General features: G+C 33.2%; 2 protein-coding genes across 3 annotated transcripts in view; one reads left to right on the top strand and one right to left on the bottom strand.

Moving 5' to 3' along the window:
• The window catches only part of LOC123004122, a 127,566-nt gene that overhangs the window by 36,053 nt on the left and 70,515 nt on the right, over positions 1–20,998 (top strand). For both annotated transcript variants that reach the window (XR_006412671.1, XM_044397237.1), the window contains exon 2: positions 3,230–3,290. Coding sequence is in view for 1 of the 2 variants with exons in the window: in XM_044397237.1 (XP_044253172.1) it covers positions 3,271–3,290 (20 nt within the window). In the remaining variant the exon portion in view is untranslated. The remainder of the gene's footprint in view (positions 1–3,229; positions 3,291–20,998) is intronic.
• On the bottom strand, positions 19,311–20,836 carry LOC123004124. Its single transcript, XM_044397240.1, has 2 exons — positions 20,690–20,836; positions 19,311–20,645 (listed from the first exon to the last, which is right to left on the bottom strand). Exons 1-2 carry the CDS (start codon positions 20,766–20,768, stop codon positions 19,396–19,398), a joined length of 1,329 nt encoding a protein of 442 aa, XP_044253175.1. The 5' UTR covers positions 20,769–20,836; the 3' UTR covers positions 19,311–19,395.

The raw sequence follows: 20,998 nt of genomic DNA, 5'->3' as shown, positions 1-20,998 counted from the left end.
AATTTTATATTTTTTAAAACGATATTTAATCTGTTTGAATTTTTTTTCAGTTTTAATGAATAAGATTATTTCATAATTTTGCAGCTCAGTGTAATTTGTCCAATTATAACATTTAAAAAATGGTGGATGCGCTGGGCAAATCGAGTAAGTGTTTCTTTTGTTTTGCAAAAATTAATTTATATTAAAATTTGCAAATTTTTTTTTTATTTGGTCGAATTTTTATCTACCCTACCTATTTGATTTTCTTAGCAATAAAATACATATCTTCAAGGTGGAGGCAGCTTTAAACAGAAATTTTTTACAAATTTAGGAAAAAGTAATGATAACAGTGATTTTGGCATTTCGATTATTTTTTGGTTTATTTTTAATTTTGTTTGTTGTTAAAGTCTCTCTTTCATTAAGTCCAATCGTTTATTTAATGTTTTTTTATTAGAATTTATAAATTGGCAATTATTATTTCTCCCATTCAAGGAGATAAAAGTTAGGGATGCGCCGGGCAAATTTTCGAGCTCTCTTTCGAGCAAAAACAAATTTAACCAAATCCTTTTATAATTTGATCCAATTCTTTATTTATTGTATACATTTTTTTAATTTAGTTATTACATTTTGTCGAATTGTAACATAATAAAAATGGTAGATGCGCCGGGCAAATTTAGCAATTGTTTTGCTCTTCCAAGAAAGATTAATTTAAATTAAAATTTACTAAATTTTTTGATAATTTAGTCAAATTATAATTTGTTTTCTGATTACATTTAAAAAAATGGTGGATGCGCCGGGCAAATTTACCTTAAAATGGCGTTATTTTGACTTTCAGGGTTACTATGACATGTTTTGGGGCTACTAATTATGTTTCATTTTCAGTTTTGGTATCTACCAAAATAATGTTCATCTTATTTTTATGCCATATAAAAGCCATAACATGGCAAAAAATTACTTTAGTTTTTTTAAGAAATCATAGAGGGTGTTCCGTTTTTATTGTTACAAATTTAAGCAGGTGATAGAATATTCAAAAATATTAAATAAGGGAGCTACATCTCCTGAAAGAGGTGCATCGTTTAATGGATTTTTTCAATATTTCATCAATCATTGTAGATAAAATTACAAAATTTGGTACAACTGATAGTCTTTATACCTACAAACGAAATCGAAGATAAAATGTCTAAAGTTTTACTCAAGACCGTCCTAAACTAGGAGGGTTTAGGGTAAATAGTACCCTAACTATTTTGACAGTTAGTTCTTGCCACTTTCAGCCAAAAAATTCTAAATCCCATACTTTTTGTAAACTGATTTTACTCAAAAATGGTAAGTTGTATCGAAAAAACGCAAGAGACCTCTTTTTTGTGAAAAAAAAGGGTACTTTTTATCTTCAACCCCTCCAGCTTAGGACGCTAATGAGTGACAATCTCTACATTTTATCTTTGAATTCGAAATTTGTAACAATAAAAACGGAACACCGTGTATATTTTATGTTTTGTGTTTAATGAGTTTAATAAAATTTATTTGCATCGTATATTACATGTTTTTAGTTCTAAAGTGTCAAAGTACCCCCAAGGCTAACATAACTTTGATTTTAATTAAATAATTAAAAAATTGTCAAAATAGTTCCAAAGTCGTGGTTGCTTTGACACCAAATTTTTTTTTAATTATATCTTTGAGGCAAAATTTTGTTTGTTAGGACAGAAGAAGCAATTGTTCTGATGCTAATTTTTTCAAAAAAATATTGCAACAAATAAAAAAGTTACATTAACAAAACCTCTCAAACTATGTCAAAGTAACTCGAATTTACGGTAATAAGCGTTTTTCTCTTTCCAGGAGAGGCAAATTTGGACTATTTTTTTTATCACTTATAATTACACAAGAGTCTTTTTTTTCGAAGTAAACTTGACATTTTAGTGAGAATTTGGGTTTCTGGCAATTTAACGAAAAAAACTGCTTCTGAAAAAAATACGAGTCCGTAGGACGACAGTTTTTTGTCATAGTGACAAAAACACAGCGGTTTATAAGATTTTTAGTGTATGAAAAAAATTGTCAGTTCAATTTTCTATTTAGTGTGCAAAAATTTATAATTTCTCTTATTAAATAGTTAGAAATGGTGGATGCGCCGGGCAATTCCAGAGGGTGTTTCTCTCTCTTATACTTTACGTTTTGTATAAATCCCGTCTAATGAGCCATTTGTCGGCCTTATAAATCCATTTTAGTGGCGAATTTATGTAAAAATGTCCTAATTGAATCCCCCAGCCGACTGCGATCACACATGTCTCGATGTTATCGTAAATTTTGTCCGATTGTTGCGTCTCGAATTAATACTCCGGTTCGTAGATAAGCAATGTCGGGTCACGATAACCCCAAGACAGATCGATTGGAATTAAGCAGGCTATGCAAATGAACATGCACACTGGATTAGGGCGTAATCAGTAAACGGAACGTGACCATGGCTCACTATCTGCACCGAACAGGGAGCCCAACCGAAAATTTTCCCCAAAACTGTTTTAATATTTAGTTTCTCTCGCTATTACGTAATTTGTTTCATAAATATGGCATATACCCGTATACTCCACACTAATGAAGGTGTATTACCGGTGATGGCGCATAATTAGAGGAATATTGCAATTAAATAGAGACAAGCTCGTGTTTGCAGGATTTCGTCTTGATTAAACGCAATTAAATGTTTGATCTTTTCTTTAAATCCGGACGAAATACGATTTGACCCCTAGTCAAGGACGGGAGGTTTATCTCCGAAACTTGGAGCAAAGACAGAAAAGACACAAACAGAAAGTCGTAAATTTTATCAAAGAAAGTTTCACGATTTGTGGAAAGTGCATAGATAGCCATGCAAATAAAGTAGGCAACAAACAACCGGATTTGGTGCTAGATTTAGATTTCAAAGTTTGCAATTTTTAACAGATATTTAGTGAATCTTGAGATGATTTATACGAGAACTATTTTTGTCCGAATTGTGACAAGTCGTTTAGCGTCCATCCAATTTTGTAATAAATACCCTCCCGGAGTATTAATACCGTCGAAAGCACATCCGAGTGTCGTTTAAATGATTGATCATTTCGGACATATTCCAGTTCACCCGGACTTATTGTGTGCACTGGCCATTTTATTATATTTCATTAATCTCGATCAAGCAAGAAAAGCGGACGTTTCGTCCCATTCTCTGATTCTCTCTCAAGAGCTCTTTAACGCTAAATCGAATTTATGACGGCAATTATTTCTTTTACAGGGAGAAAAAGCGACTCGATGGAGCTTCATCTCTAAAAAATTATGGAGGATTTCTCGATTAGGTGAGCTGGATTTTGTTGTGTTTTATTTGCATCACTGGGTATATGTGGGTGACCTCCAAATCCGTCGTGTCAATTTCAACGTTACCGTAAATTACAACCGGAATATCTGAACGTGACAAATTTGCCAAACTACAAGCTTTGTTGGTGAATAATCCGAAATTATCACAAATTTCACAAAACTTAACAAGGCTTCGACAATTTATGCAATTTGTGAAAGTTGGCGGTTTTATGTAACTTTGGAAAGAAAGATTTACGTGTAAATCTACCCTTTAGTAGTTTACACAATTTTACAACAATTACAAAAAATGTAAAACTTGACGTGTGTTGCATTGTAATTTTACATAACAGTTATTCAAAAATTTGGCAGAGACTTTCATCATTTCAAAAAGTGTAAAACTACACAATTTTACAACAAGTATACATTTGGTGATTTTATTTAGACATTGTTGCAAATGTATTGGATGTAAAATTAAATTATTTTAATGATGTTATTTTTCGTTTAGTAAACTTGTTAAAAAAAAGAAAATGAAACATTGTAAAAATGCTTGCTTATTTTGTAAATTTCAAATTTTTAAAAGCATTAAGAATAAAATTACATTTTTGATATTGTTGTTAAATTTTTGTGGTTAATCTTGAGGTGGGACTTCTCATAACTATTCCAAACTTTTAATAAAACTCTCCTAACTTTTCTTTGTTTGTTTTGCCAACTTCAAAAATGATATTTTGTTTTAGTATAATTTTTTCAATTTTATATGAAATTGATCCAAAAAATTTCCAAACACAAAACAAGAACAGGGTGCAATATTACACAAAATTTATTTAAAAGCATGGCAAACAAAAGATAATAAGAGAGATTGTGTTTGTGGCTTAAATCTAGAATAAATTAATTTCACTTCATTTTGTTTGATGTCACTGATATAAAGGCTTCCAGAATTAGTTACATTAAAAACCGTGGTGATTTATTTAATTTTACGTTAAAATTATTCAAAAACTGAAAAAAAAGTAAGACGTAGAAATGTGATTTTCATTTGTAAATGTAAAATTTTTAAAAATATTGGATGTAAAATTATTATTCTCTTTGTTTATCTTGCCAACTTCAAATATCTCTTCAGAATAACGTAGAACTATATTTTTAATATAATTTTTACAATCTGATATAAAATTGATTCAAAATTTTTTTTAAGAACAAGAACAGTGTAATTTTCCACAAAATTTACTTTAAAACACCTTAAATAAAAATAAGCAAACTAAGGTTTTTAAATCTAGAATTATTTTAACCGTAAAACAACGTTTCTGATGTACTTGGTGATGGATTATGTAATTTTACGGTAAAATTATTCATAAAATTCGAAGAAGAGAGTAAAAATTTATAAAAATTTTGAAATTTTTATTTTTATATCTAAATTTTTTAAAATATTATTGGATGTAAAATTACATTATTGATATTAATGTTCAGTTTTTGCGGTTGATTTTAAGGTGGAACGCCTCTTGAGAGTAACTTGGTGCCCGAGGTGCCATTTCGCAAAAATAAAAATAAAATAAAATAAAATTGATTAAAAAATTTTTAAAAATCTAAAACAGTGTAATTTTACACAAAATTCAAATTAAAAGCGTAATAATAATAAAAAAATCAAAATAAGCAAATTATTATTGTTGTTTAAATCTAAAACAGATTGCTTCAAAACTAGAAAACCACATTTTTGATATATTTTGATGTTACTGATGTCAAAGCTTTGAGAACGATGATGGTTTATGTATTTTTAGTATAAAATTATTCAAAAACTTGACGAAGAAAATAAAATATTGTAATAATGTTTGAAATTATTTTGCAAATTTAGAATTTTGATATTGATGTTAAATTTTTGTGATTAATCTTGAGAGTAACTTCTCATGACTGTTCCAAACTTTTAAAAAAACACTCCTAACTTTTCTCTGTTTGTCTTGCCAACGTCAAAAACGAAGTAAAACTGTAATTTTGATATGGTTTTTTTCAATTTTATATAAAAAATTTCCAAACAAAGAACAAGAACAGAGTGCAATTTTACACAAAAGTTATGTAAAAACACTGCAAACAAAAGAAAATAAGAGAATTATGTTCGTGGTTTAAAATAGATTTATTTCACTTCAAAACTGTAAAACTACATTTTGTTTGATGTCATTGATCAAGGCTTTGAGAGTTAGTTAAATTAAAAACGGTGACGATTTATTTAATTGTACGTTAAAATTATTCAAAAACTTAAAGAAGAAAGTAAAACATTGTAAAACTGTTTGCAATTTTATTTGTAAATTTAAAATTTAAAAATCTTGAATGTAAAATTACATTCTTTCTTTGTTTACCTTGCCAACTTTAAAAATCTTTTCAGAATTAATGTGAAACTGTATTTTTAATATAATTTTCTCAAATGTTATATAAAATTGATTAGAAAACTTTTAACGAACAAGAAGAGTGTAATTTTACACAAAATTTATTTAAAAACATGTCAAAAAATCAACAAATTATAGTTTTTAAACCTAGAGTAAAACAACATTTTTGATGTTTTTAGTGACGGATTGCGTAATTTTACGTTAAAATTATTCATAAAATCTTGTAATTTTTATTTGTAAATCTAAAGTTTTTAAAATATTGGATGTAAAATTGCATTATTGACATTACTGTTGAGTTTTGCGGCTGAATTTGAGGTAGAACTCACCTTGAGAGTAACTTTTCGAAATATTTTTAATACGGTGCCTGAGGTGCCATTTCGCGTCCCAAACTTTGATTAAAACACTCCTAAGTTCTCCCTGTTTATCTTGCCAACTTTCCACCAAACTAATTGTTTAATTATGGCGGTTAGTGCATGAACTTGTCTTAAAACTTTCAGAGGTAATAATCATCCTAGCGTTTATAGACACTTAACCTAATTCCAGTCATTCGTTCTGTCTAATTTACTAATTTTTGCGAGTCTTTTGAATCGAGCAAATGCAGCGATAAGCTCCATGTGTGTTATTTATGTCGGCGATTGTTGCAAAAGAAAACCGGAACGAGCCGTGCCTGCCCCTATATTTAACTTGGTTATTTCCTATTGATAACAGAAACGTCATAAATGGAAACAAACTACTGCCATTTATCATTCTGGGATTATTTATTGGGTTTGACAAATCTAGGAGTTGCTTAAAATTTTGAGTGCAAGAATTAGGAGACAAAACTGTGACTTTTTAAACGAATAAATGTCGATTCTGGCAAAATTTTTATTTTAGGATTAATAAAATCGTCTCGGGACATATTTCGTCTCAGATTTTGTGTTGCCATACAAATGGAGTATCAAGAATTTTCATTTCGAAATGCCAAAACAGATTAAATATCGGAGCATCTGTTGGCTGTAAACCACTCGAAAAATTTCACAACTTGGACTAAATGAACAAATTCGCTTCGAATCCCGTCCGTTGAAATCCTAATTTAATTTTTATCGATTAGGGGATAAACTCGCAACGCTCTAGTCAAACTTTTATTTTCATTTATTAGTTTATCTATGTGTAATTCATGACTCGAAATAAAATGCTAATTTTATCAGCCAATGAAAAAGTTTTTAAGCCGTTTTACGAGCACATTAACGCCGCCACTGTATGCATTCTAAAATACCTCAAAAATAAAATTTCCCGCTTTACTTAACCGCTAACAGCATTTTATGATTCTTGTTTAGTCGGAAATGTTATCACGTGAAATACGGTTATAGCTAATTCTTTTCTTGCGAGAATTTTGAGATAACACAACCTGACATCATAACGTCGCTAGATCAAAAATGACACAAACCGCAACCTCAAGAGATTACTTGTTTACTTCTCGCGTTTTATAATTAAGTTTCGTGTGGCCCGTTCCAGGATTGTTTTTTTTTTCTCTCACTTGCGATAAAATCACCGCTGTTTATCAATTTGTTTCCTGGCACGAACCTTGTTGCCCATTTAGGATACATTCATACACACCACAAACACAGCTGCGTATAAAACGGTTCATTTGTCGGAATCGTAGGTGGCGTTACGACCGAAACGTGTCTATTTAAAACAATGACAAGGACCGGTCGATACAAAATAAAACAAAAAGAGAGGAGATGTGAGACCATTAACACGCCCGCAACGATGATTGGTTAATTGAACACACAGTTTTATAAGCGAACGATTTATTGGACAATTATGCTGAGCTCAACTGAGATAAATACGCCCACTCGCTGATCATTGGCTAACAAACACGCCTCCCGCTCTCTTTAAGTCACAGAAGAGCAGATAGTGTACTCAGTGAATAAAACACACCCACGTTGCTTTTTAATGACTTAATAATGTCATTCACTCAAAAACACGCCCACTTTTTGTATACATAGGACTAAGTGAGCGCACAACTATAAGCACTTGCTTTTCATTGGTTAACAAATACTTCTTTTTAAGTCACACTTGAGTGGAAACTGTGCTTAGTAAGCAAAACACTCCTATACTTTCAAATACGAGTACTTTATTGGCTCATAAAACTCCCTCTTCTAAAAATCAAATACGTATAGACCGGCCCATTTTCTCAAAATGATTTTTATTGGTTAATTATGCCCCCACTCAATTTAATTGACAAGTAAGTGAGCGTCCCTCTTCTCATTCTGAGTCACAAATAACTATAAACCCGTCCACTTCCTTTTTATTGGTTAATTAATTTTTTTTTTCTTTAAGTCATTGGCAAGTAGAAAATGTGCTCAGTGAGTAAAACGCCCAGTTTTTAAAAGCGACTGACTTATTGGTCTAATACACTGAGCATAATTATGCATAAACACGCCCACTTGCTTTTTATTGGCTAATTGCTCTTTCTAAGTCACCGAGGAGTAAAAAACTTGCTCATATGAGACATTATTAGCTAACAAGACCCACAGTTAAACTTAAACTTTTTTAATGCGTGCTTTTTATTGGATAATTATTATTCCCCCACTATATTTAAATCACAAATAAGTAACGAATTACTTTGAGTTACAAATAATATAAAACCGCCTACCCTGTTAAAGTCAAAAATGAGTAGAAACTGAGAAAAACACGCCCAGTTTTTAAAAGCGAACGGCTTATTGGTCCATTACACCGAGCTTAACTAAGCATGAACTCACCCACTCGCTTTCTGTTGGCTAATTGCCTCTTCTAAGTAACAGAAAAGCAGAAAACGTTTTCAGGAAACAAAATACAAGACGTTATTGGCTAACAAGACCCACAATTAAGTTTAAACTATTCTCTTAATGAGTACTTTTTATTGGATAATTATTATTCCTCCACTAAATTTATATTTCAAATAAGTAACGAATTATTACAAGTCGCAAATAATATAAACCCGCTTACTTTCCTATCTTATCTAAGTCACAGATGTGTAGAAGTTGTGCTCATTGAGCAAAACACGCCCAGTTTTTAAAAGTGAGTGAATTATTGGTCTATCACGCTGAGTTTAACTAAGCATGAACCCGCCCACTCGCTTCCTACTGGCTAATTGCTCTCCCTAAATCACAAAAAAACAGAAAGCGTTTACAGTTTGTAGAATACGAGATGTTATTGGCTAATAAGACTTCACAGTTAAGTTTAAACTTTTCCACTTTATTAATGCGTGCTTTGGATTGAATAATTATTATTCCCCCACTATACTTAAATCATAAATAAGTAACGAATTACTCTGAGTCACAAATGATATAAACCCGTTTCTTTTCCTACCCTATTAAACTCACAAATGAATAGAAACCGAGCAAAACACGCCCAGTTATTAAAAGCGAGCGATTTATTGGTCAATTACACTGAGCTTAACTAAGCATGAGCCCGCCCACTCGCTTTCTATTGGCTAATTGCTCTTTCTAAGTCACAGAAAAGCAGAAAACGTTCTCAGGAAACAAAATACAAGACGTTTTTCGATAACAAGACCCACAATTAAGTTTAAACTTGTCTATTCTCTTCATGAGCACTTTTTATTGGATAATTATTATTCCCTCACTAAATTTATATTTCAAATGAGTAACAAGAATTATTACAAGTCGCAACTAATATAAACCTGCCTACTTTCCTACTTTATCTAAGTCACAGATGAGTAGAAATGCTGCAGTGAGCAATTTATTGGTGAATTTTCAAAAGTGATCAATTTATTGGTCTTCTTCTACTGAGTCACGTTTGAGCCAATCCCGCCCACTCCTTTTTATTGGATAACTCGATTTCTCCTACTCTTTTTGAATCACGGATGCAATTGATTGGTTGATTAGAGTCAGTGGATTAGAAAAACGTCCAATTTGCGTAAAATGGGCTGAAAATCTTGTTATACCACTAGTGGTAATAATCCTCGAACGTGCTTCTCAGTTTCCATCTAATTTCAAGCACGTCAAAGCTTATAGATGTGCTGATAATCAGTCGTATCTATTTTTCTATCAAGTGCACTCGATTCGAGTTAATTGAACAAAGCATTCCGGCGTTTGTAGCATTGCAAACTAAACAATTGCCTTGATCGAAAATCAGTTTTTTTACGACGATTATTACGAGTATCAAAATTGGTAAGGAAAAAAGTAGCGCAATAGCCGGCTCGATTATCTGAGAGAAACTCATGAACATTTTTAGGCCATTAGGCACGTTTCAGCTTCAGCCACTTCTTGGATCGTGCCGGGGTTTCGATGAGAACAAAATAATGTTCTTATTACCAAATAACTTTATAAAATCGATAACGGAGATGTGCCGTATTGGAAATTAATAGGTCGAGGGAGTTTGAAGCTGTGTTAAAATTTAATGAAAAATTACATCGGTTTATGAGCACCTGAGGCGACTGTTTTCGTTTTATTAACTAGACTGATCGAAATTCGCTTTTTGTCACTTCAATTCGCTCTAATGCAACTTGATGTAATCTAGTCTGGACGAACAAAAGGTCGAGTCGAACGTCAGCCAGCACATTGTCCACTTGCTGGCAATTTGCTTCTATTGTATCTCTCTTGTCACCGTTTAAGCCCCCTGGAGCATAACAGCGAAAAGAAGTCATTGTCTCTAGATAATTACCTTTGTAATTTTCCGCATATTCGACTAAAAATGGTCTTTTCTCAATAAAGACAGCATAAACTCGATTTAATACCGAACAAAACAACCACTCGTAAAAATCATGATTTACTGCAAGGATTTCCATGCATTGTTTTGTACGATATGCATTGAGTTTTCGCCAACTTTTTCATTATAAGTGAATTACACCGAGAATTCCATTTATTCACCGGTAGTTTGTTCTCATATCAAGGTCTCTAATTTTCAAATGGGGTTGTGTTGAGGTTAACACCCTGAATTTAATTCAATTGCAAAGTTTTAATTCGGAAAACAATCAAATGGGGCGGGTTTTGGCGTAATTAAGGTCACTCCTGAGAACCAAGGTGTGGCTAGTCGTCTCAGGAATTCGCCTTACCTGTTCTCCCTCGTGAAAAAAGTGTTAATCGATCATAAGACACATCAGACATGCCCCTTGTGCATATCTGTAATTCCTCCAACCTTCTGAAGGTGGTCTCCTGAGACACATCAGCCTTTTAGATTTACTCTCAGCCTCATTTCATGTTTCCTTTCATGTAGTTGGTTGTGGGACTCGACTGTCCATTGAGACTAGCAAAGGCTTTGCATACGTGAAACAAGCTTTAAATTTTTCTCTTTCGATCGAAATCGGATTAGCTCGAAGCGAGAATGCGGTTAGGAGCGAAATGTATATTCGTCTTAGCACAATAAGCAAATTAGGTCGTGCAATCTTGTACTGAAACCGCAGCTCGAACTAAGAGAAAAAGTCCAAACTAAGTTTAGTTTGTAGATTTTTGTGTCATAACATTAAAAACGGCGAAAATGTGTACAAAGTCGAAACGTGGATCAATATTGGCTCGCAACAATGAGCGAGTAAATGAAAGAGAGTTCCATAATAGGGTACAGGGAATCAAGCCGAGCGTTAACACACAAAGAAAATCAAAACAAAACAACTCGAATAAATATTTTTCCGGAGCGCATCTACCAATCTGGATCGATTTACATCGGAATGTCTTATTGTTTGATTATGTCGTAACACGATTCTAAAGTGCCTCCGGCTCGAAATATTCCACTCGACTGGTCACTTCTTGCCTACCCGACCCTACCTCGAATCAGATAACGCCGAATTAGATTTGCCACCACCGTCTCTTCATCATATCTTCACTTTAATTGAATCGCAAAGACTCGCTTCTGAAATATGCAATGGCTGAAACAATCACTCGGGGACATGTTGAGTCAAAAGCAATACGGATTTTATTGGATTATGTTTGTGACGGAATGAAATTGGAACTTTTATTGGCTTCGCCTGGCGAGGTGTACATTACTTTCGATTTTTAAGAAGCGAATCAGCGATTGGTTAATCGCGCTGAGACATCAACCGAGAGCTCTGATTGGCCTTGATCTCCCCACTTCGCGAGGTGTACATTGCCTTCTATTGGTTAATTGCAGCTGAGACGATCAACTGAGCGCCTCGCTTTGTTTTGATTGGCTTCGATCCCACTCTCCACCTCTCAGCCCCGAAATGGAGTACATACATTACCTGATTTATCATGTTACTCTGGTGATTTGGTAAAAACTCAAAACTTTTGTAAAAATTCTAGTTTCTGGTGATTTTTTGAAAATGAAAAAAAAGTTGAAAAAACACCAAGTTGATTAAAAATTGTTCTGTTTCTTTTTTTACAAGATTTTAGTAGACAATACAGGACTGGAAAATAACAGTTTATTTTTGTCTTTTTCGACTATTTTTCAATTAGAAACACAATTATTTCGCAAAATTTCGTTAAAAACAAATTTCTGTTCAAGTTTTTGTGATAAAAAAAAGAAAATTATAAAAATTCGGTTGACGCAGACAAAAAATTACAAAATTAAATCGAAATTGATATTATTTTCAACTTGTTTTACTCGACTTACTTCGTTTTTGATTCAGAAGCAAAAAATCAGAAGCAAAATCTTGTTAAACACACTTTTATAAAAATCACAAAAACAATTGATATTGATGTTATTTTGTTTGTTTCATTCGATTTAACTGGTTTAGAGCAAAATAACACTAAAATAAGCCGAGAATGTTTTCAAGCACGTTTTTGTAGCGAGATTTCGCTGAAAAATCAACAAATTTAGTCAAAAATTACATTAATTTTGTATTTCTTGAGGGTTTTAGCACGTTTTCCAGATAAAACGCAATTATTTCGCAGAATTTTGTTAAAAACAAGCCAAAACAACACAGAATTAGGCCGAAAATTATGTAATATTTTCCTTTTTCAAAAGTTCAAATAGATTTTTAAGCTGAAAAACTTTTGCAAGAGTTACTCATAGCGTCTCAAAAATCACTAAATTGTTATAAAAAAAGACTATACTTTGATATTTTTACCTAACTCTTAAGCTTTAACTTGATTATTTTGTCAAAATATCTCGAAGAAAAAATAATCGAAAACCACCAAATTGATTAAAAATAATTCTATTTGCTTTTTTGCCTGATATTAATAAATAGAGTCGAAACTGGCAATTTATTTTTGTTTTTTTCAAATCCTTTCTCAGCTAGAAACGCAAAATTTTGTCAAATATAAGCCACAAATTCAACAAAATACCCCAAAAAAATCGAGGTTTTTTGGCTTTTTTAAGAGATAAAAACACAAAAAATTTGAAATATTGCATTAAAAAAATTGTTTCGCTCGACTTATTCGTTTTTGAACCAAAGGTTCATTTATTTTGAAAATTTTTAATTGACTGATATTGATGTTATTTGGTTTGTTTTACTCAATTTAATTGATTTTTAAGCAGAATTAAGACAAAAATTAGTTGAGAAACCACAAAATTTGGCCAAAAAAGCTTTTAAGCATGTTTTTGTAATAAAGTCTCAGTTTTTTTCACTAGATTTTGCTAAAATAAACTCTATAATCAATGAATTAAGTTCAAAATTACATTATTTTGTTTCTTTTGAGAGTTTTAGAATGTTTTTCAGCTAAAAACGCGATTATTTCGCAAACTTTTGTCGAAGACAAGCCGAATTTTTTTTGCTGTTTTCAAAAGTTTAAGCTTATTTGTAAGCTGAAAACTGCGTTTTTTTGGAAAATTTTGCCATACAAATCGTAATTTGGTGAAAATTTGGTAAATTTTTCAACTCGGATCTGGTGAATTTTATGTTGCTAATCTGAGACAATCAACCGAGTCGCGTTACTTTGCTCTGATTAGCCTTGATCCCCCCACTTAGCGAGGCTGGCGAGGTGTACATTACTTTTGATTGGTTAATCGCGCTGAGACGATCAACTGAGTCTCGTCGCTTTGCTTTGATTGGCTCCAATCCCACTCCCCACCTCGCAGCCCCGATATGGAGACCGCCCCTGCAATTATCCCCGTAAACATGGGTAGATTTAACGTCTCTTTGCCTCAATTAGATGGCTAGCAGCGTCTCAGTTTGTGATACAATTTGTCCAGAATTAATTGGGTTCATTTTGTGTCATCCGGTTCTCTCTTTAGTGTTTACTAATGCGATTCTGAAGGCACATTTAACAATAACTTATCTCCGACCGCATCGTTTTACTATGCATGGGGCATCAAAGGCCCTCCAAACGAAATAAATAAAATCCACTCGATGCCTTGTCCATAAATAAGCAAAAAAATCGATTTTGTGCTTGTATTTTTATGATTTTATCAAATTACAGCATGTGGCCGGAATAGCAATAAGGAAATTTATTTTCCTCGCGCGAGAAAAAAATTGGAAATTGTTCGAAGAAAAAGCCTCGTGTTATTGGTGAACAAACTCCGGTGTTAATTGGATGAATGATCGCAGTTTTCCACTGTCTGATTCTCTTTTCCGGAGTTTCATAGAGGCTGGTGTTTCTCACTAATGTAATTTAGGGCGCCTCCTCACTTAATTTTCTCCAAATTTGTGCATCAAAATAAGTTGCAGGTGCATAAATAGGATTAAAAAGGGATTAAATCGCCGCATCGGGGATTAGTCGGTAAGAAATCACCGAAATTATATCAGTTCTGGCGTAAACGGCTTACATAAAGTAGAGGAAAATGCGATCCTATTTCGGGAATGAACTCGTGTGAGTGATAAACTGTTATGTCAAAGCCATAATAATCCTTTTCAAAGGGTCCTCGTTCTAATGATGGTAATTGGAACGGTATCGCGCAATATTTAATTAAACAGGGTATTAGTAAAGGTATGCGTTTGAGAATTAAGTCTCAAAAATTGCTAAATTAGATAAAGAAAATTTATTCGTAAAAATCGTGTGCAGATAATTCAATTCAAGAGCACTCAGCGATAATCCTCGCAAGATGTGCTAAAACATGAACACTGAGATTTCTAATTGGGGACATTTTTCGTGTTTACCAAGAAAATATTATGTTTTTTCTTGATAGATATGGGGAATTGTTATTGTTGAAAGCTTGAAAAAATAACCTCCTGATTTTATAAAAGTCAAGCAAACAGAGCAGACAATAAGACCGTGAAAAAAGAATGAGATGTTTTTCCAGAGCCGGCTTTTAAACGAAACACAAGAAAAATAAAAACGTCACTCAACTCATGATGTGTGATATTGTGATATTGAAATTATGAAGAATTTGTTTGAATTCGTGTCAAGAGTTTCAGCTAAAAGCGGAAATTCCGACCGATCAATGATGAATATACTCCTCTCATACCTCTAAACCGTTACAATTTTTCTTCCCCGAATGTGAAAAACGTCGCGTGACATTTCACCTGCATTACACGGCTTTTGTTTCAACACAAATCAATCCCAACTCCCAACAAACTAATTCCGAAAGCAATTACTCGGTTTAGATTGACGGCTCAGGGCTCCACCTACTGTCTCAGTAGTGACGCTAACTCCTCCCCAAAATTGAATAATAAACAAGTAGTGATTTATCTCGCTGGATTTAATAACGCAAACAAAACTGCACTTCTTTGCCATTTAACACCAAAGTTAACCGACCTTAGGTGATATTGTTATTGCTTGTTCTTATAGAGTCGATGAGCTGTTAGGAACTTCCTCTGCTGCATTAATGAAATTGCCCCTAGTTGAAACTACACTTCGAATTACTTATTAAAAATTCAACCCTTCGCTTGTTAATTTTGCATGGAAACGAGACAAGATGGGAACGCTTTGTCTCGGTTAAGACTTTTATGGATTATTAACAGAGGAAAAAGACAAGATTTTCGTGTTTAACACTACAAAATAATTGGCCACGCCTTGGCCCCCCTCCCACTAATGGGAATAATGTAAACAAACAGAATTTCACCATCGATGAGTTTCTCTTATTTCAGAGATTCAGATTCTAGCCCAGTAGAAAGAAAAGTTCATTTTTCTCTTGATTTTGGACTTAGAATAATTTTTTGACAATAATGTCACTTTGACAAATAAGTTTTCGCAAGCTAAATAAAAAAATGTGTGGGAAAACCATAATTTTGATAAATAGCAACTCAAAGAAATAGCTTTAAGATAAAAAACAAAGTCATTTTTAACAAAAACTATCATTATTTATTAATAAATTAAAAAAAAATATCTTTTATTTAACGCCAAAACTGCAAAAGAGAAACATTTTTCGCTTCCCGTGAAACGAGCAAAATCCAAAATCAAGAGAAAAATTGATTTTTTTTGGCCTAAAATCAAAGATAAAATTTTTTCACTTTCCTTATCCTATAAGGAAAGTATTGTAATCGGCTGAAACCTACCCAGATTTTTACATTTCTGGACGAATTATAGCTTCAAAACACCAAAAAAATAGGTTTGGGCCATTGGGTGGTGTGTGTGTGTGTGTGTGACTGTCTGTAAATAGCATATCTCGAGAACGATAAGAGCTACAAACTTGAAATTTGGTATGTAAGTTACTCGTAGGAAGGAGATGCAGCACGAAACAATTGGTGAAAATTGAACGCACCGTTCATCTTTCATAAGTTCATTATTAGTCATTATGCTCATATAAACCAGGTGCTTATATCAGAAAATTTTGAAAAACAAGGTTTAGTGGTGGGTTTTGAAATGAACTAATTCTCTTCTTGAGAGGTGCAGATGCATATCTTTGCTTTGAACAAACGCAATAAAACGATCATGTTGTGGGTTATACCCTGCGGTGCGGGCCGGCCTGTTGTAAATCTTGCTGCAGGTAGAGAAAATTATAAAATTATGTGTATTATTGGTTGCCTACTTTCAATTTAATTTTTGCTTTATATCAAAGAATCAAGAACAGTTATCAAATTCGCATTATAACAGGGATCTGTATTTTTAAATTACCTATAAAATGTTTTTTTTTTAATTCAATACGGTATACCGTTATCAAAAAATCTTAATAATTAAGATTTTCACATTTTATTCAATAAACAAATATCTATTAACTTATTTAAAGCGGGAATATTATCCTGGTCTCTATTTACCTCTAAAGAAACACTACAAACATCAAGAAACTCTTCAAGTCTTAATTTGCGGCTAAAAAGAATGAAATAAATTTACATGTTATAGATATACGCCAGCTTTCAGGGGGTCTAAGGCTTAACGCCAAAAATTGGGAATATGATTAGCTGATAGACTGCTGCATTGTTGGCTCACATGCATCGAGTATAAAAGACAGAAATCAATGAAGCACGTAACACCCGATGACGACATAAGCCGCAAATTTCTCTCAACTCGTAACCAAAACGAGGAAAATCTTGTCGTAAGTGAGAAGCTGCAATGTTAATCAAAGCATCGCAACTAACGAGAACCACATACAAGAGCTACTCGTGTCGTTTTATTGTGTTTTGCTGAATCAATTAGAGCGATATTTTTGTAGACGCCACGTCGCCACCTGATTTAGACGTCGAGAATTTGAGAGAGAAACCACAAAACTTGGAATGCACTGACATGCATCTAACCGAGGAGGATATGTACCAGCTTGTAAATACGTCGTGCAGTTTGTTACACGGTGAAAGCACAACGGAGCGCTAGCAGACGCCCAGACCTCATTAATATTTGTCAAAGAACAAGGGGTGTGGTGGTTACCACCAAAAATAAAACTTCGTATCAAAAAAGGATTAATTGGAAACAGAAAAAACGATACAGCGAGTCACAAGGTTTATCTATAGATTTGCATTTTAAAAGCTGCAATTAAGTTTTCCCCCACTCTGACTCACAACTGAGCTCAGAAACGACGCATTTGGTTGGCTAACTGCAAGTGGGAGGGACAACATGCACCTATAACGGGCAAAAGCATATTTGAAACATAAGCAGTTAGTAAAAGCACTACAATACCATTTTGAGTAACCAAAAAAATATATTTTTTACTGAGGTAAAGAAGGTATATGTGCTTTTATTAAAAAGTAATACCAAAAAATTATTAAAAAGAAAGTTATCCTAACTCTAGTCCTATGAAGATATTTTTTTTATATGACTGTAAAATCCGCTTATAAAAATATACAAATTATACAAAGTGTTTAAAAAATGCCACACTAAAACTATGGTGCGCTGTCTAGAAGCATTTGGTGAGTGAGGGAAAAATATTTAAAAAATAGAGGCATTTGGTGATTAGAGGAAAAATATTTAAAAAATTTTTGATGTTAAATTTGGACGTGGATGAAGGTTTATTTTATGGTAAATCTGGCAACTGCGTGTTGCCATACCTACCTTGAGAAAATCAAGAGAGTTGCCGCATCAATTTATGCATAATTATAAATAATTTAGAAGAGGTAAATCGCATTGAATGTTAAAGACCACAAACATTGCGTTAAAGATTATTAAGCTACCTTCCATTCTGCATGTTTTAATTGCATTTTGAGTGTTATTTGGTAATAATAAGTTCAACTAACAACGTTTGAAGATTCTTACACAAAGTCCCCACTGTGCACAAAACTAAAAACAAAGAATTTTTTAAATAATTTTTTCTCACTCACCAAATGCTTCTAGACACCGTCCCATAGTTTTAGTGCTGGATTTTTAAACACCCTGTATATTATTATAAAAATATACAATTTATTGTTTTTCAACTTTTACACTTTATTAACTACCCCTGCCGTGTAGTTGTAGAAGTTGAAAATTTTGGAGGTAAGTTTTTCAGGCGTTGGAAAAGTGGTGGTGCTACTAAATAATTAAATAATAGCATTTTATTATACAAGTAACGAAAAGTTGTTCATTATTTGCGAGTGGGTAGCACGAGTTTTTGAAAAGAATCACGATCAGCTAATGACAATTTTTTTTTACATTCATTCATTTAAAATAAAAAATTTGAAATGTTCCAATTTAGTTGTTGATATCTTAATTTGCCATTAATTGTCATATAAATTTGTCATAAAATAAAAGCAACCAAAACAATGTATCGATAACAAACGGTTGAAAATTATTTAAAAGAGTAAAGTAAAACGTGTAAAGTGTAATTATTGCATTTTTTCATGTGCCATTGGTGTTTTTAACATATTACATGTGACGGCTTGCCGCCGCGAGCAGTGAGGAGACCCTCTTTTGACACAAATATGTGTTGATTTAAGTTGACTTCCGACTTAAAATTGAGACAAATCGATTGGAAGTAGCATAAATTGCTTTATTTTGGTCTAAAATTTGATTTTAAGCAATTATTTCTATAAAATACTTTGATTTAGAATGATTTCTGTGTTAAAATCGAGCAAAATTGCATTAAAAATAGCTCAAATTTTTGCAAAAAACTGTTATTAAAGTTAAGCCAAATCTATTAAACATAGCACAAGTTGCTCCATCTCAGTCTAAAATTGGGACTGAAGTAATTATTTTTATAAAATACATCGATTTAAAATGATTTCTGTAGTAAAATAGAGCAAAATTGAATTGAAAATAGCTCAAATTGCTTTATTTTGGAAGAAAACCGTTACTTAAGCATTTATTTTGTTGAAAAACTTTGATTAAAATTGATCATTATTATATCGAGTAAGATAACGAAAAAACTAAATCAGATAATTGTACTATAGTAACCATTTCTACAATAAAGTTGTACTACTTCTACTCGTGTCTAAGGTATAAACAACAACACTATTAATGTCTATAAGTCAACATAAAATAGAAAACAATGTTGTAAATACCTGCAAAAAAAAATTTATTGACAAAAATAATTAAAAAAAATTAGTGCTGAAGCCATTTTAGTGTCGTTTTTGGTATACAAAGAGTTAAACTTTTGTAGAATTAAAAACTTTAGCGACTCGTTTTTGACTTATTTGTGTTTTTTCTTCAACTTTTTGCACTTTTTGTACCATCGTGGATTTGGGAATGGTCAAACCCCGTTTTTGTGGCAACAAATTGTGCAAAACTTCATACATTGTCGGGTTAATAATATTCGAGAGGTCCAAAACACACGCGTAGATAAATCCTGAATAAGGATTAAGATTATCGATGCCATCTACCCATGAAATTTCTTCTAGCACATCGTCTACGCACAAATCGGTCGAAAATTCTTTATCAACTTGAGGTTTAGGCACATATGGGTTGTTGTAAACGAAGAAGAGAATTCCACTGCTGGTGGATGGTGAGAGCATCAATTTCCAGAACCATCTTGCAACTGGTAAGGAATTACCACCGAACAGGTACAAGTCGATTGGGTTTCCATTATTATCGGGCAAATCGGCTACTCCGAGAGTACCACCAAGGATGGTAACGTCCCCGAAGTCTTTCCCATGGGTCAATAGCCAACGTAGTGACTCTTCCATTGCTTCCCAGTTACCGGAAGTAACAGTTGTCCATTGTAGAGGGGCATTGGCCATGTCAAAAGTCGTGTCTCTTTGAAACGGTGACAAGAAGTTGTCATAAGGGGCCAAAAAGCCCCCTTCCAGATAAGACCTACTAGTGATGTAGCCTGTCGCAACCCCCAAATCGTTAATTCTTTGTTCAATGGTATTGTAAACTTGTTCCAAATCGATTTGAAAAATCCCAGACCAGACTTTAGAAACCCCATTGGGGTCGTACCGTGGCAAATCGTCCATCCATTGGTTGGTGACATATTTCACATACAAGACACTCATTTCCGTTGGGTTGTAACAAATCTTGTAGGTTTCGACCCATTGATCGTCAATACTATACCCAACAGACTGGATTTTGCCCCCATTTTCGCACCCATCACTTGTCACTTGTTCAAAAAGGTCGGGTCGTAATCTCTGATCCAGAATACAATACAATTCGTTAAAATCGACGATTTGTTGGCTGTTCAAAGTCGAAATTGTTGTGTCCTTGTGGCACAGAGCCGGCTCTCCGTTTTTCAAAAGAGGATAATTAAAGTCGCCTCCAGGACACCCGATGTAGAAAGTCTCTCCTTGGGCAAAAAACACTTGGGTGGTGTTGGACGCAATGGGAGTTGGAAATAGCAAAGACGAATTTACCACCAAAGGGGCACTTGGAGAGTTTGCCACCACGTCGAGATAACACCCTGAAAGTGAATTTGGAGACAAGTTAAGGGCAATTATCACTTACCATCAGCTTTTGGGTTGATTTGTGGAGCCGAAAGGACAAAAGAAACGGAAATGGCGACTAGTAGAGTCGTTTGAATCATCTTGATTTGTTTCAGATTTAACTCCAAAATGCGTTTTTATACTTAAAGTAAACATCTCAGGTTTATCTTTTCACATTAAAAATGATACAAAACAATTGAGACACTTCCAGATAATAGTTTTTCCGTTAATTGAAACACAAAAATGAAATAATTATTTTTAAATCGAGTAGTTATCAAGTATTTGATATCGTCATATCAGATGAGTAACAGAATTATCTGCCTTATCGACC

The sequence above is a fragment of the Tribolium madens genome, unplaced genomic scaffold, assembly GCF_015345945.1.
Source record: "Tribolium madens isolate multiple individuals breed KSU strain unplaced genomic scaffold, Tmad_KSU_1.1 Scaffold_1;HRSCAF=32;Tcas5.2_LG8, whole genome shotgun sequence".
NCBI lineage: Eukaryota > Metazoa > Arthropoda > Insecta > Coleoptera > Tenebrionidae > Tribolium > Tribolium madens.
The sequence above is the reverse complement of the archived record's forward strand: the minus strand, read 5'-3'. Positions and strand labels throughout refer to the sequence as shown.